The sequence below is a fragment of the Penicillium vulpinum genome (assembly GCF_028829585.1).
Source record: "Penicillium vulpinum strain IBT 29486 chromosome Unknown utg000001l_segment0_segment0, whole genome shotgun sequence".
Classification (NCBI taxonomy): Eukaryota; Fungi; Ascomycota; class Eurotiomycetes; order Eurotiales; family Aspergillaceae; genus Penicillium; species Penicillium vulpinum.
The window spans coordinates 2,890,292-2,918,003 of NW_026643241.1; the positions used below are offsets into that span (position 1 = coordinate 2,890,292).

A 27,712-nucleotide genomic window follows, 5' to 3' on the forward strand; every position below is an offset into this window, starting at 1 on the left:
CCTCTTGGGTTTTAATAGGTTATAAATAGGTTCTCTTAGGTTTTAATGGGTTATTAATAGGTTCTCTTGGGTCCTGTTAGGTTCTCTTAGGTTAGACCTATTTAAATAGAGCTTATATAGCCAATCAAACAATATTATAGCTTATACCTTTTAATCTATCTACTTTACTATAGGACTAAGGTGTTTACTGTTTATATACCCTTCTCTTATAAGTATATACTCTCTCTGCCTTTCCCCCTTACCTCTATAGTATTCCCCTTTTCGGTCGTAATATCCCAAAGCTAGTATTCTGACTTTTTACCTACTCTTTACGATACGGATATAGATAACCTTAGCTATCTTATACCCTCTTCTCGAGTTCTAACCCTATCTAGTAGCTAGCTTATAATTGAGCCTTTTGATACTATTGATACTGACTTCCTTCGGCCCTCTAACCTTCTACTAATTCTACACTCTCTTACTCGCGTTAGCCCCGATCGGAGAAAGGTATATATACTTTATAACAATATAGTATATAAAGAATAGGTTGAGTGGTGGCTACAAACCGACTATAGGCAGAAAAGTAAGATTTCCTGGGATTTAAATCGCAATTCAAATATATAGAGTAACTTCGACCAAGTTGCCTATACTAAAGATAGTACACTAAAGGTAATATATAAGCGCTACTTAAAGATCCTAGAGTATCCTTATTCTCTATTACCTAGCGGAAAGAGCTATTATAGTATATTAATAATATTGAAGTATTTAAAGATAGTAGGCTATTATAAAGCTTAATAGGGAGGGAAAGGAGAAATTACCTAGTTCCTTTAAAAAGTAGTATCTCCTTACCTCTTTATTTAGCTATCTGATTTCCCTAATACTCCTAGATATATAGGATCACAGCTTACTAGAGGCTCCTTTTTTATAATCGGTATAGGAAGAGTATCTTCTCTAATTTCTTACCCTTAATCGACTTCTATTCTACCTTATCGAATATCCAATATTCTATAAGCTATTCCGATTAGCCCGCTCTACACTATCTCTCCCTCTAATACCCTCTGCTACTATAATATATCGTTATTTACGTAATATAATTATAGAATACCAGAAATCTATCCTCTAAACACTACCTAACGATATAAAAATCTCGATTATATTAGATTACTAGACTTCTCTATATAACTAGGTATTTATAGCTATTACTAGCTATTTTATTAATAGTAACTAGGTATACTAAGAGGTTCTTAGATTTAAACTACTTTATAGCTCCTATACCGGTTTAAATCTAAGTAGTGTACTCCTTAAAACTAGTTAAGTATAAGATCTAGGATCGGGTATTTAGAGTTATAACTAATAATATAACTTATAATAAGACAATAGTTAAGGCTATTTAGTAGGCGCTCTCTAGCGATATAATAGTAATCCGAATACCCTATCTTACCTATATTATCTAGCTTTATTTAAACTAGCTCCTTAATCGTTTAAAGGCTATCCCTCTAAATAAGAATATAGAAATAAAGTAGACTAACTAGAAGTTATCTATAGTAAAGGTAAATACTTAGCACTAGATATAGAGGATCTTATTGTAATGGTATACTGGTCTCAGGTGTAGGGCCTGTCAACCGGGTAAGATACAAGGACTCTGTGAGAGGAGACGAATACAATGTATTGTGTGGAACTGTCTTAAGACTAATTCTTACAGGAGTAAGTGGGATCTAGGGGGATCCCAGACTATAGGGTAAACTATCTGATCGACTGACGTGGCCGTTATATAACGAACCCCTCACGATCAGGTCACGATACTTGGCTGATTATATATTGGTCCTATATCAGCTGACTCCCGTATTGTCGGTCTCCAGGTTGTAAGGATCTTTATCCGTTACACTTATATACCTTAAATAAGGTCTATTATCTTACTGTATATATCTATATAAGTCCGTAACGCTAGGTAGCCTTTCTCCGACTTTAAGAAAAGGGATCCTAGCTTATTCTAATCTAGGATATAAGGACTCGGTAGAATTCTACCTTCTTAATACTTCGTTATATAAAGAGACTACGTAGTTTCTTCTAGCCCTTCTGTAAGGAGTATAACTATAAGGAGATATTACTTAATACTTAAGAATAGCGTTAAATTAACTATCTTCTAACGTATTTCACCACCGAGTGGTCCACCCCACCCAAAACGCGTCAATTAATTTAAACTTTTCTTCTTTAACCACCCACTATACCACCAATTCGCTCTCGAGGCTCTAGAAATTCAATAGAGCAAGAGGGTAGGCTCTTACTAGCTATCTAGGCTTTTAAGAATCAAGAAATATCTTCAATTCGTGAAGTGGCGCGCCGTTTCGAAGTCCTAAAGTCGACTCTCCGCCGACTAGGGAATACCCTAAGCCGCGCGATTTCTCGCGAAAATTGCTCTAAATTAACAGAAATTGAAGAGTAATCTCTTAAAAAATAGATCCTCTCTATAGATCTACGTAGAGTAGCCCCCCGGCCCTCTACTGTATAAGAAATAGCGGATCTTCTCCTCGAAAAGCGTAGAACTACCCTAGTTCTTTCGGTCGGCTAAAATTAGGTTACAAAATTCGTTAAACGATATCCTCTCCTCTCCTCCCGATTCTCGAAACGGTATAACTACGAGCGTGCGAAATATAAAGACCCTAAAATTATTGGGGAGTGGTTTAATTTAGTTTAAAAGATAATCCTTTAATTCGGAATCGATCCTAATAATATCTACAACTTTGATAAGACCGGTTTTGCTATAGGGTTAATAGCTACAGCGAAGGTTATTATAAGAAGTGAATTCTACAGTCGGCGACTACTTTTATAACCTAGAAATTGTAAATAGGTGACTACAATTAAGTGTACGAATACTTCGGGTTAGGCCCTCCCTCTGTATATAATTTTTAAAGGTAAAGTCTTTCTTAAATTATAGTTCGAAGGCCTTCCGGAGGATTAGCGTTTCGAAGTTAGTCCTAACGGCTAGACCTCCGATAAAATTGGACTTTGTTAGCTTAAAAAGCTCTTTATTCCGAGTACTTCTTTATATACGAAGGGGTTATACTAGCTCTTAATACTCGACGGCTACGGAAGTTATTTAACGCCTAAATTTAATTTGATTTATAAAATAAGGTAATACTAATTTATATACTAGCGCACTCTTTTCACCTTTTATAACCTCTAGATATTAGCTGTTTTACGGTGTTAAAACGATTGTACAGTCGGATAGTTAAAACTAAAATACGGAACAGGATCAGCTATATCGATAAGCTTAACTTCCTCGAAGTATACCCCCTTACACGAATCGAAGCTTTTAAATCGGAGACTATTAAAAATAGCTTCGGAGTAGCCGGTTTAGTACTATTTATACCCGACCGAGTGATTTTAAAGCTTAATATTTAACTTTAAATACCTACCCCCCTCTAAGCCGGGGGAGTGAATTAAGCCGGAATTTTACACTAAAAACACTAGCTGCAGAGAAAGAACTATATCGTTAAGCTTTATCAATTAAGGCTTTACTTTGTATAAGATCTCGAAGCCCACTAAGTCTATCAGATCGTGTATTAGACCGGCTTATAAAAGGCTTCCGTCTTACAATATAAGGTGCTATCTTACTCGCCAAAGAAAATAAGGAATTACGCGCCGCTAACGAGAAGCAGAAGCAAAAGCGTACTCGATCCCGAAGGTAGATACCCGCCGCAGAAGGCCTTTTAGTTTAAGAAGCCTCTGTATTAATTATACAGCAATAGGAAGCAACTGAAGCACCTCTCCCCGGCCCCGGTATACCTAGAGAATCGGCTATTCAGCCACGTACGCGGCCCCCCCGGGGGTATAGAATATATAGATTGCCAGGGTATAGAAGAGAAATATATCCAGATAGACCACTTAGTTAGTTGAATTAATTTAATGGCGTTTTGGTTGAGATGAATGTATTTAAAATTGGTAGGCTGGGTGGGGTGGACCACTCGGTGGTGAAATACGTTATAAATCACTTAGCTATTCTTTAACTATATAACAGAGCTCTCGAAGATAAAGGAGGTCACTATATATCTTATCTTTAAGATTTATAATACCCTCTTTAATCACTTTTTTAAAGTAGAGGCGCTGCTTAAACGTAAGTATATTCTATAGAAATTAGATATACTTAAAGTACTTATAGCTAGTCGCTTAAAACTTAATAAGTACTACTCTTAAACCGACAATCTTAAAGGATATATCTATAGGGGATTGATACAGGGACCCCCCCCATGGCTAATGGGACCCCCCCCCTGCCTGAAATTTCAGGGTATGGCTTACCGCTCTCCACACCGCTTTCTAATCTTATACACCGCCTACCTGGTACACTCCTTCTACAATAGTAGTAGACAGAAGGTACCTACAATTTGTATATAAACCCTATACAAAATCAAGTCACTTTTGTTATATAGATTAGATCAAATAAATCAATACTCCAATTCCAGTTTGCACCTATTAGACTCTATCAATCTCTTTATTATTAACAGCTTCAAATCTATCAAATCTGTTATCAATTTATCAAAAAGTATTATTACTATAGCCTCTTTAGGCCTTGATTACCTGATTTCCGACTCGGAATCCGAGCTAGAGATTATCCCCGAGTCTCTACTAGACACTATACCAATCAGCGAGACTCTACCCAGTACTGTACTACTAAGTACCGAGTCCCCTCCCGCTGAGCCGATCCTAAGCTTTACGTTCCCGCTTCTACCGAGTGATCAGATATACAGTACACTAGAGGAAGGGATAGATACTCTTAATACCTTCGCCGGACTATATAGCTATATAGTAATAAGCTGTCGGTCGAAATTTATAAAACGTAGGTAGACTGCGACATCGCCCATGGACGGGCGGGTGGGCAGTGCCCACGGGCCTTATATAAGCGGGCGATAGGCACTATCTATACGCCTATAGACGGGCCCTACCCTTAGGGCCTATTGTCCATAGACACCGTGGGCGCCTATAGGCCTTTTTAGTAAGCAGAATTTCTTGACCTCGTGACCTACATTATTTGTGCATTTTTTCTCTGTATTTTTGAGTAATTCGATTATATATACAATAACTTGATACTACTGTCAATTTTCTGACCTCGGTCAGAAAAATAAACTATAGAAGCCTTTATACAATAACTTAACACCACAGTCAATTTTCTGACCGAGGTCAGAAATAAGCTTTAGAAGCCTTTATATAACAACTTGATATATTGTTACTTTTTTGACCGGGGTCAGAAATAAGCCTTAGAAGCCTTTGTATAATAACTTAGGTATTTATTATATTTATAGATTCACACTAATACGATACAAATTGATTATTATTAGGTTTACCACGCTTCCTTACTTCTCTTAAACCAGGGCGCTTTTGAGTGCTACCCTTATCTCTATAATAAGGGAGATAAGGACTGCTCTTATCTTCGCTGTCGACTAGCTTACTTCTCTGTCGCTTCCGCGTACTTAGCACTATAGAAGGACGAGGAAGCTGACTCTCTATTATAAACTTATACTCGATCAGTCCAACAGGATTATTATCCTCGGAATCCTCACTATCGCTGATTAGTTTAGGTATATTAGTGGTAAGCTCAGCCTCTCTCTGTTCGTCTGCTTCTTATATTGAATCTAAGGACGTATCCTTATCGGGTAGTTCTTCTATTTCAATATCGAACTAGGTTTTACACCGGAATATTATAATATCCTAGACTGTCTTCGCACTTAGCCGCCTACGTCGGTAGTGGTAGATATCCTGTACTGAATTGAAAAGATATTTAACTCTAGCGCCTATTATAGGAATAGAGAGAATATCGCGAGCAACACTTAAAAGAATTAGGAATTTATTCTTATATTCCTTCTAGAATTGTAAAGGATCGACCTTTCTCCTTACTATTATAGATATTAGTATTCCTACTCGTAATAACAGTAAATATAACGTACGCTTTTCAAGGTATCTAGTAAGTTCGTGCTCCGACGTTAATAGATCAGAGTGGATATAAGGTAGAAGGTTAAGGAGGGCGTCTAGGTCACTTATACTGGCTGAGTGACGCTTAGGGGGTTACTCTTCTCGTAGGGACTGTATCTGAGTGTATCTTTAGGCGTAAGGAGCTATAAACTAGCGAAGCGTTTCCTTATACTGATCACTCCAGTTTATATCGTTCTCCGATATACCCCACGCCTTACTTAAGAAGAAGTGAAGCTTATACTAGGGTGTAAGAATTGTTCTAATTGCGTAGAGACTACTATAGATCTCTTTTGTCTTTGTATAGTAAGAGGTAAGCTTTACTATCCTAGTATTAAGGGCTTATAGTATCGCCTTCTTCTAAGGTATAGTTTTCGGAGTGAGTTATACAATCGATTCCTCAAAGTGCTTAAAGAGGGCGTTATAAATACCAAAAATATAATATACCGTTATCTCTTTGGTCTTTAAAAGCACTGTAGTAAAGCGATAGAACGGCTCTGTAATATATAGAAGGTAGTCGACCTACCGCTATTCTACCTTACTGAGTTTGTATTTCTAAGTCCCAATATTATCACAGTATTTATCGCAGGGCTTACTAAGGCGTTTCGCACAACGAAGTATTAAGAAGGTAGAATTCCAGCGGGTACGGATATCTTAGATAGGTATAAGTTTTACTCTATTGGTCTAGAGACAGAAGAAATTATCGCGACGTTAGGGGCTTATATTAATAAACACAGTAAGCCCTCGAATCTAGATAGTTATTAGATATATTAAGTGATAAATAAAGTGATACACTTACCTTAATAAGGGTTTGTACAATAACTTATTCACTCTATAAAGCACGGAGTGATCGAGCTTAGGCTTAGGCTTAGATATCAGAAATATTCCGATCTGTAGTATCGTTCTGGGGATCGGCCTTTACCGATCTAAGTAGCTCGCGAAGGCTTAGCTAGATAATATATATAAGATAAGGGATTCGAATAACCACCGGGCTATTCGGTAGTTTAAGGGAGTCAATAGAGTCTTAAACTACCTATACTAAAGTTATATTATTTAACGCGTTATCTGATATAATCGCTAACACACGATTAGTAATATTAAGCTTCTTAAAGATCTCTATAAGTACTTCACTTAGATTTACACTAGAATAGGCCCTATTAAGTGGTTCGAAACTAAGTAGGAGCTTATAGTAATTCCAGTCTCGGTCGATAAAGTACCCTATAATTACTATAAATACCTACTGAAAAGGCGATATCTAGTAGTCAAGGGCGATTAAGAGCTTCGTATCTTATAGTAAGGTAGCGAGAATTAAATATTGCTCCTCGTCGACCAATTTCTTAAGCCGGCGTTAAGCAGTGCGAGGATAGAGTAAAGTAGGTTCAGCTAGAGCCTTTTATACTATTCGAATCAAGGAAGCAAATTGCTTCCTCTTAAGTATCCGGAAAGGGAGGTTTAGACTAGTAAGATATTCAATCTACTCTCTTTCCTATTTATTATTCGAGAATTTTGAGTTATAAGATAACTCCAGTGCCTAATATATAATATATTAGTTATCTTAAAGGGTATAATAATATAAGACTTACCGGTATATACTGTATAGTCTCCTTAATCGACTGTTGTGTAGCCTTACTTTTACTACCCTTTTAGTATTTACCTAAGGCTAGATACCGCTTAAGTGTATTGGTACCGCTTTGCTTTGTACTTAGATAAGGCAATATAACCCTACACGTCCGATATATAACTAAAGGTTCGCCTATAATATAATATACTACCTAGTCGAAGTTCTCCTAGATATCTAATATATATTTTGTATCCTATCGTAGCCTTTATTGTGTCTTAGTACTGCTACCGCGTACTATAGTACACTACTACTCGATAAACTTTACTTTGGACGCGTTATTTATCGCGTTATAGAGGATAAACTACTTTCTCCGATCGGGGCCGACGCGTTTAAGAGAGCAATTAAGAATAGCCGGTTAAGTGAACTCGGACTCTATCAGTGAGATAGAAGTCTATTAGCTGTTGAAGAGACTAGGATCAATATTTAGATTAAGGTTAGGATTAAATATATCGGCGACGTAGGAGAGGTCTAGTTAGGAGCTCGGAGGAAGTGAAGAAGGCCCTGCGGTATAGGCACTAGGTTAGGATATAGTTAATATAATATAAGGGATAATATAACGACTATAGGAGAGTGAGTGATCTGAACTTATAATAGGTAACTTACGACCGTATAAAACGAGGATTACTAGTAAAAGGGGTGCTTTATATAGATCTAATAGATCGTAAATTGAGTGTAGACCCACTATATATTATAAGCTGATTGGCTATAAGTGTCTTTGTCTATAGGTATACCCGTGGGTACACCCGTAGGCACGCCTATAGGAATATACCTAAACGCCTATCTTAAGTTACAATCGAAGGATTTAAAACTCCTAGAATAATAATATAAGTCTTTGAGTGATATAATTAACAGAATTTAGTGATATAAGCTTATAAAATAAGAATTATACTAATTATCTTTCGATCTACCTATAAGAAATATACCAGAGTAAGAGATAAAGTAGAATCTATAAGTAGTATTTTACTTATAGAAAATACTAGGTATATACCACTGACTTGAATATATATCTTTAAGCTGTTACAGTATAATTTGATAAGTTAATAAAAATACCACACAATATAATATATTTCGATTAAAATTTTATTCCAATTCGTATTATATATATACTAGTTTCTTATATATATAGATATTTTAGTAAAATTTATAGATGTTGTAGATTAAAACTGCTATTTTATATAGAGTTGGCAAAACAGGTGTAAATAACAGTTATTTATTATGCAAAGTCAGCGAGTTATACGTCCATTTTGGGTGACTTTATACAATGGTGGGTATCGTGGGTATGCCCGCCGTGGGTATGCCCGTGGGCCTTGGGCGTTATGGACGGGCACTCGAAAATCCAAATAGCCTAAGGCCCACCGTGGACGGGCGATGTCGCAGTCTAAACGTAGGGTTAAAAAGACGATTCGTATTATTTGTAACTGTAGCCGGAAGGTAATATAGGATCGCTCTCCTCCTAAAAAGCGACAGAATACTATAACTATTACGTACGAATACCCCTTTTCTATTACCCTTAGGCTTAATCTTTAAACCAATATTTAGTATCTTACTGTTAAGAATCCTATATATAATTATCCCCCCTCGCCAATATCAACCTATACTACTCAGCGGGCTCTCGAACTTTCTCGGAAGAAGGATAAGGTAGAGAATACGCTTAAATAAGGACGTACGACCCGTTAAATCCTTACTGAAATACGTAAGGCTAACCCCGAAAGCTCCCTTATCTCTTATAATATCTACAATACCCGGATAAAGTTAAATATAAGGTTTCTTACTGGTCGTACACCGCTTTAGGCGCTACTTAAAGAACTACCGAAGGATAGTTCCTAGATATTTAAGTACAAGCTCGACGATAAAAACTATATTACTGCTTTATTCTATATATATAAGATAAGCGTTAAGATACTTAAAATAAACCCTTAGGTTATTTTGATAGACTATACCTATAAAATAAATCGATATTGTTTACCCTTATTTAATATCGTCGGCTTCGCAGTAATAGGCCAAATCTTTTACCTTACCTTTGTATTTATATAGGATAAGAAGGATGATTTATACAAAGTTATACTTAAGTGCCTTACAGAAGTCTATAAGTCCCTTAGTCTTAATCCTCTGTATACAATTCTGACTAATAAAGAGAAAGTATTGATAAATACTATTAAGACTGTCTTTCCGAATACTAAGTATATAATATATATTTAGTATATCAATATAAATATTATAAAATATACCTGTCTACTTCTCGCTGATCAGCTTACCTAGGTACAATATAATACCCTTATATCCTCTCAATCCTAACGTTGTACTGCTATATAGCTCTGAGAAGACCGTAAGAAAGTCGAGGAAGGCTAGAAGAAAATATTAAAGCGCTAGAATCGGGTCGTTTATACTATTACTGTTAAAGAATACGAGCGCTAGTAGGTATACTTCAAAGAGCGGTATTCTGATCCGATCTTCTAGCCTTTAATCGAGTATATCCAGAGTGAATAGCTAGACAACTACCCTAAGTACTTTCTTTATATTTACACTGCGAAATACCTCTATTTAGATAAGATAGCCACCTCTTGTACTAAGAGTGTATATTAGTTATTAAAATTAGGGCTATATATCTCGAATAACAATTTACTTATTATACTCCGGAGCTTTACCCGCACTGTAGATAGTCAATTCGCAAAGATTAAGTACTAGATCGAAGATTAGAAGATATATACTCCAATACAACGTAAAAAGCTTTACTAACTTCTTTATAGTTATATCTCAGCAAAGGCGATTCAACTTATAAAGGATATTTACGAGAGATATCTACCAGAAGGGGTAGATAGGAAGTAACCAATCCCCCTTATCTATAACTGTAACTCGAAGAATACCGCTGGATTTCCCTGTATCTATCTTATCAAGACGTATAATAATAAGAAAAAGCCGCTTAAACTAAGCCTTTACCACCAGTATTGGCACTTATACAGTGTAAATAATACCCCCCCTATTAATCCCCTACTTCTAGTCTAAGATCCCCTTTGTGTACGTCGATAAGGACGGCCCCGAGGCGCTAGGAACTTCGGAAGTACCTAGGTAACTGAGATACAGGCTACCTAGGCCTAGAACACTTAGTCTTCCCCCGATCCGTTAACCTAAACTTAAGAAAGCTCCTCTATTTATCGGGATCTATTATTATAGGAATTAAGCCGGGGATAGGTTCGTAGTACACCCCGGGGGCGTATATAGGGGCGTCCTCGGGGGACAGGCACTGCTGCTCGGGGGACTCGTGGTCGCGGTCGCAGTCGCGGGCAGAGTGCTATAGATACCGAGGATACTGGGGGTGCTGGAGAATCAGTCTGATACAGAACAAACAGTTATATAAGATTAGAAAGCAATAAATCAGTTGAAATAAGCATTTTTTTCTGAGTATAAAGGTGTATTCTTTACTATATAGACCAGAATTATTATGGTAGGCAGAATATCTGGCAGAATATATTAATACCTGAGGAATCAGGCAGGATAAGGCACAAATCAGGCAGGATAAGGCACAAATCAGGCAGGGGGGGGTCCCATTAGCTAAAGGGGGGTCCCATTAGCCAAGGGGGGGGTCGCATTAGCCATGGGGGGGGGGTCCCTGTATTAATCCCCTATCTATATAGTTAGGATAATACTAGTACCTAATAGTAGATTTTAGTTCTTTCTATCTAATAATTAGGAGCCTTACTAGTGTAATACCTACCGGAAATCATTCTAGGAATTATTGATTCTATATTAAGAGCGCCTTATAATAAATTAAGGATCGACTAATACTCTAACGATAGTATTATCTAGTTCTAGGCTAAATATAATACTAAAGAGTAATAAGATATCTATAAAACTAGCTAGTAATAAGATAACTTAATATCTCGATAGTAGTATATTTATAATCTATTTCTTCCCTATATAGGATAATACTAATATATTTATACTATTAGATCTAATTAATATTAAACCTCTTTAATTCTAGCGGGAGAACTAATCTCGTTTCTCTACGATTACGTTACTTACTTACAATATTCTCTCTATCCTAGTAACTAGTACTAGTATTGAACAGCTCTTTAATACTACTTAGGATATTTATTACTACCGCTGTAGTTATCTAAAGTCCGAAACAATCGAGGAGTTTATATTATTTCTATATACAATAAGATTTAATATTAAGGATACTAAGGTAAAGCAGCTTAAGTAGTTCTTTATACTAGCTAAGATTAAGTCAGCGAAGGAGTAGAACAATAAATATACAGAGGATACTGAGCTTAACCTAATTAGTGATAATAAAGAGGAAGAAGGAGTAGATAATAGACTGCGAGAGATATCTCCTTATTTAATAGATATAGATATAGAGGTAACAGAGCTAGAGTTACTAGAGACTGTAACTTAGAGATAGGCCTTAGGGAGGAAGCGTAAGAGTAGGGTAGATAAGGATTTTGAGCAATATTAGAGAAATATATACTGGTTTAATTATTTGATTTATTCTCTATTTTTTCTAGAAGAGCGCTGAAAGTAAAATACTCAATATTATAAGTAAAAAATATATTAATTATACAGTTACACGCTAGAAGTCTGTTTGTCTAGTTTACACTATATTGGGGCCCCAATAGTGTTGAGGGTGGTCATATGACCGCCCCACTCTCCTAGCTTTAGCTATCCTCCTATTAGATAGTTTCTTTTCTTCTCTTCTCTCTCTACGCGAATAAGAGTTTTCCAGTTACACCTATATCTTCATTGTAGACACTGCTACTCTTCTCAAATAGGTTACCGAATAGGTTTTGGGTTATAGCTTTTAACCTAAAACCTATCGTTAGGTCGAAGCAATAGACCCAAAACCTATTTTGGATTAGGTTGGGTTGGGTTGGGTCCGGGTGAGAGTGGGTTGTGCCGAAGTCTAGCCACAGAGTACTTCTATGATTTGCTCCACATTAATCTATGCATTATTGCTTCCATTTTATGCCTTTATAAAATCACCTGATCTGTATAGGGCTAATTTGCTAGGGTTATCTCTCCCCTCCCCCCCCCCCCCCCCTAAGCCGGGGGAGCGAATTAAGCCCGAATTTCACCCTAAAAACTCTATTTACAGAGAAAGAACTACGCCGATAAGCTTCGTTAATTAAAGCTTTACTTCGTATAAGATCTCGAAGTCCGCCTAGCCTATCGGATCGTATATTAAACCAGTTTATAAAAGGCTTCCGTCTTATAATACAAGGCGCTATCTTGCTAGCGAAAGAAAACAAGGAATTACGCGCGGAAAACGAGAAGAAGAAGTGAAAGCGAGCTAGATCCCAGAGGTAGATATAGGCAGAAGTAGGCCTATTAGTATAGGAAGCTTCTCAATTGCTTACTACACCGGTAGAAGCAGATAAAGCACCTCCATCTAGTACCGGTATATATAAAGAACCGGCTTTGGAACCACGTACGCGGGCTACACCAAGGTGTAGTGGATACAGAGAGACTGGACATAGATTTAATAGATATCCAGCTAGATAGATGATTTTAGTGGATTTAATTTGATAGCGTTTTGGTTGAGATAAATACATTTAAAATTAATACAATTGGGTGGGGTGGCCACTCGCTTGTGGTGGCCGCTCGCATGTGAAATACGTTACTTTAGCAAATATGGTATCTTAAAAATCATATTTGAGTTGATATCAGTCTTAGGCGCAATTCAAAGTGGATGTCATATAACATACTACAGGCATTGATCATATTCGTCATCATGTTCCAAGCGGTATTAGCAAAGCGATGTTTATGCCTCTCTGTTGCCCAGAAGGTCTATAGGTATAGTGGCCAAAAGCGATCTGAAACCAATCCAATCATCACATCAGACCAAGCAGGGTGATCGGCGGAAACTAATTTATCATGGTGCAGTTGCTGGGGAAGAGGCATCAGGCTTTTTTTCCACTTTAGGACCCCCTTTGCCTCCCCGGCGATTGGTGCCACCCAACATCCACATCGCGAAACTCCCGGGAACATCTGGTCCTCTGGCCTTACCTTTTTTAGGGGCTAGATAAAAGGTAAGCGCATGTCTCTGTGAGTAGTTGAAAGTGAAAATCTTACCATCCGCTTTCTTCTTTGGCTCGGCAGGTGGATCTGGCGGTTTTACCGGGGCAGGCTCTGGCTCTGGCGCTGGCGCAGGAGGGGGGGGAGGGTCTTCTTTTGGCTTTTCGGGAATTGGCCACATGTGCATAGTGATAGCCCAGTCAGGCTCGACCACAGTTTCCCAAACCTGTGGGAGGATAATATCGCCATTCGGACCAACAAGATCATAGTGGCCCTCGGCCACATGAGGTCCAATGACTTCAATATGGAGGAAAGCCTGCCGGATGAGCTCTTCCATTCCCTGCAACCGAAGTTAGAACAAGACACGATATAAATGGACAGGAGTTAACCTACCTTCCAGGTAGCACATAGTTCAAATGGAAAACTGAATTTCCTGCCAACAGCGTCCTTGAATTTGATAGGCTGCTTCTTCTCCGGGGGTGGCGGTGGTGGCGGCGGTTCGGCGGCCTTAGCAGCGGCTTCAGCGGCTTCAGCGGCTGCTTTGGCGGCTGCTTCATTAGCCGCAGCTGTCGCTGCAGCAGCTGCTTCATTAGCCGCAGCCGTCGCTGCAGCAGCTGCCTCACTAGCGGCCGCGGCCGTAGCTTTCTCCGCCTCCTCCTTAGCCTTTGCAGCATCCTCTGCTGCCTTCTTTTCGGCATCCGCTCGAGCAAGCGCCGCAGCTTCTAGGGTGATCTTCCTATCATGCGCTATCTGTGCCTCCTGGGCTGCTTTCTCAGCGGCCGCGCGTTCAATAGCCTGCTTTTTGGCAAGCTCTTTCGCCTCGCGCGCAAGCTCTTTCGCTTCCCGCTCTTGACGGTCGTCCAGAATCAACTTCTCTAACCTCGCAATTTGTTCATCTTTGGCAGTGTCGACTGGTGGAGGGGGAGGAGGCGGCGGCGGGGGTGGTGGTGGTGGAGGGGGAGGAGGAGCAGGGGCGGGTTCAGGGGCAGGGGCGGGGGCCGGAGCAGGTTCGGGAGCGGGAGCGGGCGCGGGCGCTGGGGGGGGAGATTTGGGTTCGGGTTGCGCTGGAGGAGAAGGCACTGGGGGATAGGGTGGCCAATAATGAGGAGGCATCATGCCCGGGATCGGTCCCCCGAAATAGCTGGGTTGATCTCGATAGAAACCAGTGTGGCCATAGGTCATCAACTCGTGAGGATATCCAGGGTAAGGGGAGTGGGCACCGTGAGGACCCATCGCGTGTGGCATTGGCGGCATTGGCGGCATTGGCGGCATTGGCGGCTGCATTGGATTATGCATCTGAGGTGGCTGGCGAGGCGCATGTCGTGGATGAAGTTGAGGTTGTTCGGGAAGAAAATGAGACCCAGGTTGAAATTGAGGTGGGTATCCAAAAGGAGGAGCACCGTAGGGGTTGGATTGGCCTGGATGAGCAATTCTCATGAGCTCTGATGTAATCGGGGGAGGATGGGCATAGGGGCCATGGCCAGGGGGAGGAGGAGGAGGGTAGGGAGTGTAAGATGGACCAGAGGACTGGCTGGGAGCATATCCAGGGGCGTGTGGCATGGGTTGTTGCCAACCTCTCCGATCATTTCGACCAAAATTGGTAGGGTACTCGTCGGCCGAATCGGCGCTATCTGGGGAATCTGGTGATTGTTGTCTTCGGCCTCGAGGGCCGAATGACTGATGTTCTGGAACCATACGTCGCGATGTTGGGCGACGGCCCGAAGCGGAGCGTGAACCGTGGGGCGGACGACTGCGGTTCGAAGTTCTTGGTCGAGAGGCTGAATCAGATGGTTTCAATTCATCCGGATATGGCAAATGCGCCCACTCATCATAATCCTGGTACTCATTATCGAACTCGGAAGATGTAGGTACATGGACACCAGACGAGCCCTCGTCGTCGGAAAGGAACTGATCCGAACCGTGGGGATCTGGATCAATCGAGATACTGAGCCTGTAGAGAAAGAGAGTTGAGGGTGAGAAAGTGAAGCTTTATTTTTTTCACCTGAAGAAGGGGAGGAGGGGGAGAAGATGATGTAGGGATAGGGAAAGGGGATAATAAAAAAACCCCCCCCAAACATACGTCATAGAGATAGTGAGAGCCTCGGGGAATATATATATATATATATATAATATGAAGAACTTGTCCTCTCACTCTTTTCGCATATGCGCGAAGTGAGGAGGGAATACCCAAGTAGGGTTTGACCAGTGCGAGAGGGAGAAAGAAATTTGGAGAGGAAGAAAACGTCAGGTGAAAATGATCGCGGGGGATTTGTTCCGAACTATTTTAGTCTCTCTCCTTCTCTTTTACTTCTCTTCTCTTTTTCTCTTGATCTGATAGAGAGGAATAAAAGAAGAATAAGAGAGGAAAACGAATAAAAATATATCCTTTCGCGGGGATAGGAGGGATAGGAGGGATAGAAAAAAGTAGGAGTACGGATACACGAAGTATATATAGAAAAACAACAAGTTCTAGGGTATAATATATGCAGAAAAAGAAAAAGAAAGAAGAGTCCTCTTTTTAATTCTCAAATCATGACTTTTATTATTAGGCCCGTTGGGCATTTTTTTGTGTGTGTTTTGTTTTTTTTTTTTAACTTACTTTTTTTGACATATCTGCCCAAACGAAAATGCCCAATATCTCTCTATATATATACTCCGTACTCTTTACCCACTTCATATTCCATTATACTATGTACATTGCTCCTTACATATAGAACACTCTAGAATCACAGATTTGTTTTTATTAGGGTATTCTCGCCAAATCAAAGGCTTAGTTTTAAGCCGCCTGAATATTACTTCACTGGCGATTCAGTAACTCCTTGGCTGCAATCAGCTCGCTTCGACTCGATGCCCAATGTTGGTCATCGACAGACCGTGACTCAACAATCTCGCCCAACTTCAGGAGCGCAAAGGCCTTCAATTGTTCCAGGGTCTTCTTGGAAAGTTGACCTGATACGCCTGCGTAATCATTGTCAAGAATCCGAGTTGAGGCCTACCGGGGAAAAAGTTGGGTTAGAATGGAAGGAGTTTGTATGATTATTTGCTGACCTACCAAAATTAACCCATAGAGCCCTCGTAGGTAGTCATCACACAGTTCAATACTTCGACTGAAGTGCTGCACTGACCTCCCAAGGAGCCTGCATGCGTCCCCGTCGGAGGCGCAGGTGTATAGCAGTTCACCAAGGCGGGAATGAATCTTACATTTTATGTCAGTGACCGTAATCCAAAGATAGAAAAAAAAAAAAGAAAAAAAAAAGTGCATGATGCATACATTCCACGAGTTGGGAGCAATGAGTAAAGCCTCTTCGAGGCTAAAAATGGCTTGGGAACCCAACCCCTGTGACTGATACAAGTCGGCTAGTTCACACCAGGCTTCGGCATCGGTAGGGATGGCATCGACGAGTTGAATAAGACCGGAGATCGCGTCAGATGGTCGGTTGAGCGAGCGTAACAACGCCACCCGGCGCTTCAGAATGGGCTGTGTGTATGGTTAGTCTTGCATAGCCTATAATCCTCAGGTCCTGCAACCAATACTAACCACATTAACCGGACTCTGTGACAGGGTGTTGTCGTATTCCTGCAGGCATTTTTCTAGTGCCGGCTCATCCTTGGCAGTTGCCTCCTCGTACAGGCCTCGAAGCCCCATAATCCTTTCATTAGAGGGTCCAAACCGGAGGCTGAGGCGATTCAGACAGGTCTGTGCTGACTGGTCATCTCCCGTCCGAAGGCAGACCAACATAAGCTGCTCTAATCGTGCATAATAATCTGCGGTGTCTGAAGATTTGGATGAAATAGCCGCAGACCCGGATTCCTGGCCAAGGATTGCTGGTGCTCGTTGGGCAAGATGAAGAGCAGAGATTAGATCCGATCCGCTGATCTCGCGGATATCAGTGACTGGACTAGCCATAATTGACTGTGAAAAATGAAAGTAAAGTTCCGAAAGACTTCTAGTTTTTCTTTTGAAAAAAAAAAGTGCAAGTTGAGAGAGTAGTGGTGATTCAATTAAGACAGTTAAGTGAACAGAGTGCACCGGAGCTTAGTTGGCCACAGTCCCGTGATCCCTTATCGGGGACCCCCAAACGTCAACTGTCCACCCCGCGGAGCTGGGGTTGCTTGCACTCAATTACATCTTTCATTCTCGTGAACTATGGCTGATCTGCCAGCCCAATTCACAATCCACCTCCAGTCTGACCAGGGGGCTTCATTATTATTCTTCTCTTGACTCGAGCTTGTGACGATTGATAGCTCCGACACGATGTGGGCACTCCCCCATGTTTCTCCTCCCAGATTGGCCAACACTAATCTTCAGCACCCTAGGTTCGAAAAGTCGCTCTACGACCTTATCAAAGGTCTCCGGGGGCATAAAGGGGGAGAAAATGAATACATCCAGAGTTCCTTGCGTGAATGCAAGGCTGAGATTAAAACACAAGACATGGGTACTTACTCCCACCTATTCACTCGGAAATGGACTTGATGTTGATCTTGAGTAGACAAAAAGGCCACAGCCCTGTTGAAGCTTATATATCTTGAAATGTTTGGATATGACATGTCATGGGCATCTTTTCACGTCCTCGAAGTCATGTCATCCGCCAAATACCTCCAGAAAAGAGTCGGGTATCTCGGAGCAGTACAGAGCTTTCGACCAGACACTGAAGTGCTAATGCTGGCAACAAATTTGCTGAAGAAGGTTTGTACTTTGCCTGGCTTCAAATTCCCCTTAGTCGCTAATGCTCTTCACAGGATATTGTCACCTCTAGTATTCCCAACATGTCACTTCCTCTGATCACTTTGCCGCACATTATTACACCTTCCCTAGCAATGTCCTTGCTTCCTGATTTACTTTCCCGGCTTTCACACTCCAGTCCTGTGGTCCGCAAGAAAACGGTTGTCTGTCTTTATAGACTTGCTTTGGTGTATCCCGAAGCCCTGAAGTTGGCATGGCCCAAGATAAAAGACCATTTGATGGACGATCAAGAAGATGGAAGTGTCACTACTGCGGCGATTAACGTCGTTTGTGAGCTCGGTTGGCGACGACCTCATGACTTCCTACCTCTGGCACCTCGATTCTTTGAGCTTCTGGTTGATAGCGGCAATAATTGGATGGCTATCAAACTCATCAAACTTGTTAGTCCCCCTATGCCTCCGGCCCCATGGCATGATTGTCTCCTGTGTATCCGCTGACTTTTCTAGTTTGCAACCTTAACCCCACTAGAGCCAAGGTTAACTCGAAAACTCCTGCGTCCATTGACGAATATTATTCAAACAACCTCCGCAATGTCTTTGCTCTATGAATGTATCAATGGCATCATCCAAGGAGGCATTTTGGATGGAGAAGAGAATCTCCAGGAAAGGGACGAAGTTGCCACCCTTTGTGTTGGGAAATTGCGGGGTATGATAGTTATGGATAGTGACCCTAATCGTGAGTATCATTTCATCGCGTTTCTATATATATGATTGCTGACCATCGTGGCAGTCAAATATGTCGCACTTCTTGCTTTGAACCGCATTGTTGCTACACACCCCACGTTGGTTTCCATGCAGCAGGACGTCATTATGGATTGTCTGGATGATGCGGACGTTTCCATTCGATTGCAGGCTTTAGAGCTTGCTGCTGGAATGGTCAGCAGTGATTCTCTCCAGCTAGTGGTGAACCGTTTATTAGATCAACTGCAAAGAGCCTCTGTCCCTGCAGCTGAATTTGTTGAAAGCCCCGAAAGCCCTAACGCCCCAACCTTATGGCCGAGCGACTACCAGACAGATGTTATCCACCGGATCCTGGATCTTTGTTCTCAAAAGAATTACTCTGAAATTCTTGATTTTGAGTGGTATGTCGCTGTGTTAGTACAGCTAGTCGGACTTCTCCCGCCATTGGAGAGTGAAGACGATTGGGCCCATCCGAAAGAGCAAGAGGCTATACCCAATGTGAGGATGAACGCTGCGCTCCGAATAGGGACAGAGATTCGCAATGTTGCTGTAAGAGTGAAAGGTGTGCGCATGGAGGCCACAAGAGCAGCCGAGTCTCTCATATTCGTCGACAATAGATCAACTTTTTTTCCTTCCGGTTCGACTATCGGCGATGGTGTTCTAGGCCCCATCGCCTGGGTTGTCGGGGAATATGCTGAATACCTGCTGTCGCCTAACGGGACACTAATGTCATTGATTGACATCTCTAATGCATCGCTTCCCTCCAGAACTCTTCCCCTCTTTTTGCAAGCCATTCCAAAGGTGTTTGTTCAGATTAGCCAAACCAGCCAACAAGGAGATTTTTGGAAAAGTGAAATGTCGCTTTTACTTGCTCGAGTCGTTGAGTTCCTCGAGGTTTTGGCAGCCCATCCTGATTTGGATGTCCAAGAGCGAGCCATCGAGTTTCTAGAAGTCCTCCGCCTAGCTGCTGAGGCATTGACTTCAGATTCACAAGAAATCCCATTTCTTCTCGCCGAGGTCATACCAAACCTGTTTACAGGGCTTGAACTCAATCCTGTTGCGACCAGTGCTCAGAGGAAGGTTGTCTTGCCGGATAGCCTTCGCCTAGAGGAAGCATTCAACCACGATCTGCCAGGACTTTTTCACAACCTGGAGAGCTTATCATCGTATGAGTCAAAGTCTTGGGAAACGTCAGACTTTTATCATCTTCCTGAACTCTCGTCACCCAATAAGCAGGGTCGTGATCTTGCATTGGTTGATTTGCAGCCCCATGCGTCATATCAAAACTTTACTGATGCTCCGGTGGAATCCTCTACTGCAGTACAAAGAAGAATGCTCGAGCGTAGGGAACGCTTCAAGGATGATCCCTTCTATATTGCTCCTTCCGGGGAGTCGTCTGGCATGTCTACCCCATTCCATGAAGCTCTGAACACATCCAATGGTGAAGTCTTGGACATTGATTCAATTCCCATAGTTGACTTGAAGTTGGGAAATGAAAAGCTTAGCCATGTTGATTTCGATCGCCAAAGAAGTCGTCGAATCCCTGTGGGCAAATTGGTCGTTGCTGGTGATGAGACCTTTGAAACCCCAATCTCTTTAACAGACACCTCTAGGCCCAAGGGTACTGGTGATGACCACCCCACTTATAAGCGCTCCTTACTTCAGGTTGACTCGAGCAGCCTAGGAAATTTGCCTCTGGCAAAAGGGCCATATCCTCAAGTTTCTGCAGATGAAGGGGACGCAGAAATGGCCCGAGCAATGCAACAAGTGGAGGAAGTACGATTGCGGATGCAGCGAGCATCGGAGCGAATCCAACTAGAGGGCACTCCGGCAGAAGGAACTCTCGTCAAAAAAAAAGAAGAAGACGAAAAAGCACATTGCATCAGATGGAGATGTTGGCACGGTGACCGAGAAACTTGCGGAGTCTGCGATAGGGAAGAAGAAGAAGAGAAAGAAGAAGGCGCAGGAATCAGAGAAGTTACCAGGCGAGAATTGACTATGTTTCGGGCCGGTGTAAATATTGCAACACATGTGGTATTTGGGTCAAGCAGTAACGGTAAGATAGAATCAATAATACAAATTTCAAAAGAAAAGAGCTCTGTGACATGCAAACCATTTTGATTTTGATATTCGCTTGTCCTCAACTTGTTCTCTGGTCGATTGACCACTCGTGAGTTGGGTGATCGGATAGGAGTATGAGGAATGATCGGTCAAGCTGACTCGAAACATGTCGGAAGTTTGTAAGCTAGGGTATTGGCGTAGTAGGAAATAATTTCTTGAAGTCCATTTTATCCTGTGAACTTGGTGAACCATGAGATCACGGTGGACAAGAGATCAGGGACAATTCGTAGGAGCTCTAGCAGAAGACCACCGCATACAACAAAAGCAAGTAACACTGGGAAATATTCAGCATAGTTCAATCCAACGGTACAGTTCGATACATACCAACCCAGCTTGCTGAAAGGGGCGACTTTGTGTTCTTCTTCGGTTTAACTGTGATTGGTGCCTTTCCTCTCTTCGCGGCCTCGGTCTTCGCGAAGCGGTCATTTGCTCGACGTTGCTGTGGTGTTTGCGCCTGACATGTGTTAATAATCATCCATGGCAATATTGCAACCTTTGCACCTACCATGATGGAGTTATGTAGGGGATATATTAGAGTGAGATAGGTGGGATGGGGAAGGGATGATTCAAGACAGTGAATATGCCGGCAAAAAAAGGCCACGTTTTTTTTTTTTTGGAGACACGTTACTACAAAGTAATACTTTAGTTATACACTTTTTGAGGGGGAAAAAATAAAACCCCTGAAATCAAGTCCCATCCCTAGATTAACTGCGCTATGGGATGAGCAGAATATATTTATAGTCAAAGCTTTCGACCCAATGGATTTAGCATTATACTCCGTTGCTCTGATATCTTCTCTTCAAAAAAAAAGGAAACTGGTATAGACAAATATAGGGATAGAGAAAATAGCTTGATTCGATCCAATTTTAGTAAGTACCACAAGATACACACCATTCGTACTTATTTTGGTGTTTATAGAAGGTAAATATCCATTCCTATATGTGTGTATGTATATATATATATATATATATATACATACATACCCGAAGCACTCCGTATATATGGAGTATACAGGGAATTAAACATTCCAAAGGCGGCGTGAAGCATTAGAAAGGGCGGTCAGAAATGACATCAGTCTTAGTCATCTTAGTCAGGTTCCTTCCAAGCTTGCCCAGGTGGAACCTCTCGAGGTCGGGACATCTTCGGGGGCTGGGGAGGTGCCGAGTTAGCCCTTGAGCTACAAAGACATGCCTAATAATATGAAGGTGTCAGCGATGCAGCTACTTTGATGCGTAGCAGAATGTCTGTTTTTTTAATACCGATTTTGGCTTATCAATGTGAACATTCGACATTATAATACGCTACTCCGTAGAATCTATCAGATAAGAGACTGTATCTGTCCGGATATATCAATGGAAATTGTCATTGAAGAAGCGGTTTCCACTCGATCTTCTCACTTGCAGAGTCACCGAGAAGATCTGTAGAGCGAGTACTGGGTGTCACGCCACTCCCTGGACTGTTCTGCCGCGATGTGTGTTGACCGCTAGGTGATATTGTCCCAATTTTTGTCTGAGAACTTAGTGATAGCGGTTTACGGGGAACAGCAGGTGGAGTTTTCCCAATTTCAACTGCCCGAGGTGATGAAGACCCCGTGGGTGATTCGAGAGTGTCACGTCGCGGAGGTAGCATGGGCTTCTTCCTTGTAACTTCAAGAGGGTCGGTGTTTTTGTTCTCTATTGAGTCTGGCCTTGGTACCCAATCCACGTCTGCAGAAAATGGATTGGATTTGCGTTGAGGATTTGGAATATACCTTTGCTTTGGTGGTTGTACTGTTGCTTTTACTGAAGCACCTATCATGCGTTAGCGAACCCACTATATTCACTGGTCGAAACACTCACCATTATCTAGCCACCATCGGCTTCTGTCAGAGCTTGCTGGTGGCAGCCCAGGCGCGATAGAGATATGTGTATTTTCCTCATCGTCGAAGTCCAAAAGAGAGACGGAGTCTGCAAGAGAATTGTGACCATGGTCTTGTTTCTCCCCATATATTGATCGCCTGAGACTTTCTTTTAGTGCATGGTCGACGATATCAATAACACAATCAAAGGTTGCCCAGACTGGGCGGTGGTCTGACACTTTCAAATCTGCAGTTTGATAGTTTGTTTGCCGCAGGTTGCTCCCTCTCCATAAGATTCGATCACACCATGCAGGGATTCGTGCCTTTTCACTGCCATATGTTAGTTGCCTCTTGGTTAGAATCATGGGGGCACTTACGATGTATCATAGTTGTCTCTTCCGACATCGTACTTATAAGTGGGCGGGAACTTAATTGGGCCTTCTGAGTAGAACCGGAACACCCTGCCCGCTACCATCTGCAGGTTCAACTGTATTTGTTGTTAGACCAATCTCGGGTACCCAAAAGATGTTTGACTTACCTGATCGTTGTCGTATAGCCTTTGGTAGTCCCGCTGCAAGATGAGCTCTCTTACGCTTGGGTTGCCCAATCCAATTCGATAGTTGAAATCACCCAACCAGATCACTGCGTCATGGTCAGCGATTGACCGATTCTTTTGAAATCTCAACCCCCGGTCGATGATCTCATAGTCCCTGTTTCTCTCATCGTAGTTTGCAAACCCGGCCGCAAGATGGGCTGTGACGAAGCAAACACTCGTGTTAGAAAAGTCGAAGCGAACAGCACAGCCTCCCTTGTTGCCAGCAATCCCGGAGAGACCGGTCTTTGAATATCAGTTAGTTGGAACAACCCCTTCGAAAATCCGGAATGACTTGCCTTTTTTACACTGCCTTCAACATTCTTGATGTACTTTAGTGAATCTTCTTTCACATAAAGCAAAACAGCAGCGCCGACTAACTGGCCACTTCTCAGGTGCACATATTTTCCAGTCCCTTTCATCTTCGAATGGGCGTTCAAACAATCGCGAACCGCTCGTTCCCAGACCTTGCGGGTACTAGGATCGGTGGACATAATTTGTTGAGGGCTCAGAACAACAATTTCCTGGAATCCGACAACAAAAATTGCCGGATCTTCGTCGGATTCATCCGACTCTGGAAAAAGCCACGGGGTGAGATCAGTACCTGGACCTTCATCGCGTCCATTCACATTGAAAGTGCCGACCCAGAACCGGACTTGTTTGCGCGAAGAATATTCTGGAGTTCGGCGGTTCAATTCCTCAATCACTAAATCATTGATTGGATCGTAGAGGTATACAGGAAGTTGATTTGTTAGTCTCCCCAAAAGAAGGTCAATCGTCTTTTGTCTGGCTTTGTCTGTGAAATTGTTGACATAAAGCCGAGTGGCACTCTTCCGTGCATCTGCAAGTGCACCTGCAAGTGACATCTTTCCGTGTCTGGTGAAAGAGGATTTGAGGGCACCGGTCCCGGCATAAATTTTCGAAAGAGCATCACCATTGTCAGCCCAAATGGTCGAATGCCGAACCTGCATGTCCGAGCTGAGCCTACCGCCTTGCTGCGATAAAAAGGATTCAAGTGCCATCGAACTAATAATAGTCTGGACGAGGTTTGTTCTGTCCAGGCAATCCAGGCAATTGGTCCGAAAAACACCCTCTTGCTGTAGAATGATCGAAGAATTGTTCACTGCATCACCTCCGTCATAGGGTTTTTTGTTAGGACGACCCGAATCTTCAGATAAAAAATAGGAAAATTCGTCTAATGAGTTGATAAGCTCATGCTTGATTTGGGAACTGGCTTCGTATCCTGAAGGACCTCGGGTCTCAGCAAGAAAATCATATTCAGTTATTCGCAAGAGGCTCCGACGTGGAGACGTCCCATCAACTTCTTTCTGTCGGGTCGAGCTTTTGTTGATGTGCTGTCGAAACTTGGATGACAACTCTGCTTCCCCGGGTTTCAGCTCACTTAGCAGATTTACCACATGTACTGCACCATACTCCAACTCCAAGGATTCAAAATGTTTGTTGAATGCGTGCTGTGTTGCGTCGCTCGACCGCGTGACCTCAATCTTTTGCTGGCCCGGAATAAGACCTGGAGCTTGTTCCCAGAAAATAGGCACCGAGCCTCGGACTTGAGCATATGAAAATACAATGCCCGGTGCAACCCAAAGAATAGTTTCAGTTTCCACGAAATTGGCAACGTTCCCATCATCATCAATACCTCTCGAATTAAACCTCGTACCCGCACGTCGGGAGGATTGTCGGGATATGATTGTCAACATTGAAGGAAAGTTTGTCCGCACATGAGGAAGAATTGAGACCGTCGCTGGTACTTTGAGTGTGCTAGCAAACCCGCGGATAACACAGGTTAACATCTGCGATGCATCTAATTTGGCTTTATCTGACGGCGGCAAGTGGCTCCGGAACAAGAGAAGTGGACTGATCATATAAGAATTCCACAGCATAGCTTCATCAAGGGTGTCGATGTCGAATGCCACAGATTTGTCGGCCCTTGCAAAATTGTTAGTTGAGAGAGATCAGCTAGTGAAGAGCAAGGAGCTGAAAACTCACCGGTCCTGTAGGCGATCTGTAAGGTTGAAATTGAGACTGTAATAGAAACTTCCATCCCCAAGGAGCTTCTTCAATGCCAGAAAAGGATGGTCAGTTACCATATCCTTCCCATCCGTGCCAGCGGCGAATTCAGACTCGGTCTCATGGTCTAGGCCATACTCGTATTCTGAACGGTTGAGACAATCTGATTTCCTTAGTAATAATTCGATCAAAATCTCGTATAGGAAACATACAGAAGCCTACATTGTCAATTCTTGACACAGTTTCTCCGGGTCTCACGGTGGCAGCTTGCGAAGAGCTAGTGACGACGCAGACAAACACATCCTCATTGAGAGTAACAAGGCCAAGAGTACCATATCCATATCCTAACGACCTATAGCCTCCCAGATCCACTGCCCCTAAGTCCGAGAACTCAACTTGACAACGTGGGCTCTCCTTCGCACCGGTATCTGATGTGTAGTGGAACACTAGGACATGGTCTGACGAGACCAGTGCAATTGTACGTTGGGGTTGATCTCGACAGAGAACCCGGAGATTCGACATGACGAACCCTGAACAATATCGCGGCGTTCGACGAGAGAAATTAAGACGTGGGGAGAAGCAGTGGCATTGCTGATTTCCACATCAATAGTTCTATCCTATTTCAGCGATTTCTATATCTCAAGAGAAGAACAACTTCACTCCAAGAGCCTGAAATAAAGTGAAGAAATACCTTCAAACCTCAATATCCGCAACAGAATCCCAAAAAAAAAATAAAAAATTAGAATATAAGAATTATTGTTGAGTTGAGATGAAGTTGTCGAGAGCTCCCGAGGTCTCTGTTCTCCCCGCGAGGTCGGGGGAGCCAGGGCTGGCCTTATCAGTTGCTTACTCATCCCGCTCATCTCAACCTTTTTTTTTTTTTTAATCCTTCGTCAATCTCCAACTACCGCTTGATCCATATTGTCACCATGGGCTTAGCAGGGCCGCGGAAGTATGCTACTTAACCTAATTATTTCAAACAAGATTTTCTAACACGTGGGTAGGAGTACCAAAATCGGCAATGATCCCAATAACACCAAATGGACTCGGTCTACAACAGGGTTCGGACATCGGATTATGAGCTCTCAGGGCTGGACTCCTGGAAGTCTTCTGGGAGCAAAAGATGCCGCCCACGCAAATTTGCTGACCGCCGCCAGCGCTTCCCATATCAAAGTAATCCTCAAGGACGATAATCTCGGATTGGGTGCTCGTATTGGAAGAGAGACTGAGCCAACTGGACTTGATGCCTTCAAAGGATTGCTTGGTCGACTTAATGGCAAGACTGAAACAGAGCTTAAGAAGGATGAACAAAAGCGTGATGACGTTCGATTGGCTCGATATGCTGCCCTGAAGTTCCCGGAAGTCAGGTTCGTCAGCGCTGGACTGTTGACACAGGAAAAGGAAATCGAGATTCCTCAACCGACCCCAAAGGACGAAACACCCAAGAAATTCAAATCGGACAAGAAAGAGCGCACAAAACCCACCGAAGATGACGAAACTTATTCAAGCGAATCGGATGCCCCAGCCCGCAAATCTAAGTCCAAGTCAAAATCCAAATCTAAGAAATCGCGCTCTCGAGACGAACCGGATGGCAACGAACAAAGTTCGGAATCAAAGAAGAAAAAGAAGTCCAAAAAGAGAAAGGCTGATTCCGAGAGTGAGTCTTCAGGCAAGACATCTGAACCAGAAGTCAAAGTAGCAGCAACAATATCCAGGGAGCGACGGCCTATGGGACGGAATGTAACTCGGTCACGCCATATTGCGCAGAAGAAGAGAGCTATTATGGACGAAAAGTCTCTCAACGAGGTAAGCTATGCAGCAACTATTTTCTACAACCTGTTTGCTGATATGAATCAGATCTTCATGATCAAAGCATAGAGATTATGCACATCCGCACCTGAAGCGCATTGAACATAAAACTTGGAGTTATTGGTGTTTGCACTTTTTATGCTTTCTCTTTTTGAACTAGATATATCCTATGAATCAAAAGAATTCCAATACTGAACATGATAAAATAAGTCTTATCCGATCTCCAGGGTTATTATTGTACTGTATACATATATATAATGTACTTATTGTATATGTCAACAAATGCTCTATGCACCTTCGGAGCTGATATGGATGCCCCTGGGGCCAAACA

At 42.2% G+C, this 27,712-nt stretch overlaps 6 protein-coding genes across 6 annotated transcripts; 2 read left to right on the forward strand and 4 right to left on the reverse strand.

Annotated features, from left to right (window-relative positions):
- Nucleotides 1-13,427: 13,427 nt before the first annotated feature.
- On the reverse strand, nucleotides 13,428-15,655 carry N7479_001053 (uncharacterized protein; the record flags this gene model as incomplete). The annotated part of the gene is made up of 4 exons (XM_057248750.1): nucleotides 13,428-13,573; nucleotides 13,628-13,910; nucleotides 13,964-15,521; nucleotides 15,651-15,655. 4 exons carry the CDS (start codon nucleotides 15,653-15,655, stop codon nucleotides 13,428-13,430), a joined length of 1,992 nt encoding a protein of 663 aa, XP_057113182.1.
- Nucleotides 15,656-16,367: 712 nt separating this feature from the next.
- Nucleotides 16,368-17,477, reverse strand: N7479_001054 (uncharacterized protein; the record flags this gene model as incomplete). Its single annotated transcript, XM_057248751.1, has 3 exons — nucleotides 16,368-16,562; nucleotides 16,842-17,048; nucleotides 17,109-17,477. 3 exons carry the CDS (start codon nucleotides 17,475-17,477, stop codon nucleotides 16,368-16,370), a joined length of 771 nt encoding a protein of 256 aa, XP_057113183.1.
- Nucleotides 17,478-17,825: 348 nt separating this feature from the next.
- On the forward strand, nucleotides 17,826-20,990 carry N7479_001055 (putative AP-3 complex subunit delta; the record flags this gene model as incomplete). The annotated part of the gene is made up of 6 exons (XM_057248752.1): nucleotides 17,826-18,006; nucleotides 18,061-18,257; nucleotides 18,311-18,694; nucleotides 18,761-18,989; nucleotides 19,044-20,770; nucleotides 20,829-20,990. 6 exons carry the CDS (start codon nucleotides 17,826-17,828, stop codon nucleotides 20,988-20,990), a joined length of 2,880 nt encoding a protein of 959 aa, XP_057113184.1.
- A 292-nt stretch (nucleotides 20,991-21,282) lies between these two features.
- On the reverse strand, nucleotides 21,283-21,623 carry N7479_001056 (RAMP4 family protein; the record flags this gene model as incomplete). The annotated part of the gene is made up of 2 exons (XM_057248753.1): nucleotides 21,283-21,389; nucleotides 21,440-21,623. 2 exons carry the CDS (start codon nucleotides 21,621-21,623, stop codon nucleotides 21,283-21,285), a joined length of 291 nt encoding a protein of 96 aa, XP_057113185.1.
- Nucleotides 21,624-22,477: 854 nt separating this feature from the next.
- On the reverse strand, nucleotides 22,478-26,094 carry N7479_001057 (SacI domain and endonuclease/exonuclease/phosphatase family protein; the record flags this gene model as incomplete). Its single annotated transcript, XM_057248754.1, has 7 exons — nucleotides 22,478-22,905; nucleotides 22,954-23,282; nucleotides 23,330-23,439; nucleotides 23,491-23,790; nucleotides 23,853-25,491; nucleotides 25,552-25,735; nucleotides 25,785-26,094. 7 exons carry the CDS (start codon nucleotides 26,092-26,094, stop codon nucleotides 22,478-22,480), a joined length of 3,300 nt encoding a protein of 1,099 aa, XP_057113186.1.
- A 407-nt stretch (nucleotides 26,095-26,501) lies between these two features.
- pxr1 (telomerase inhibitor/ribosome biogenesis protein PXR1) lies at nucleotides 26,502-27,450 on the forward strand (the record flags this gene model as incomplete). Its single annotated transcript, XM_057248755.1, has 3 exons — nucleotides 26,502-26,524; nucleotides 26,577-27,378; nucleotides 27,430-27,450. The coding sequence occupies 3 exons, from the start codon at nucleotides 26,502-26,504 to the stop codon at nucleotides 27,448-27,450; spliced, it is 846 nt and encodes a 281-aa protein (XP_057113187.1).
- Nucleotides 27,451-27,712: the final 262 nt, after the last annotated feature.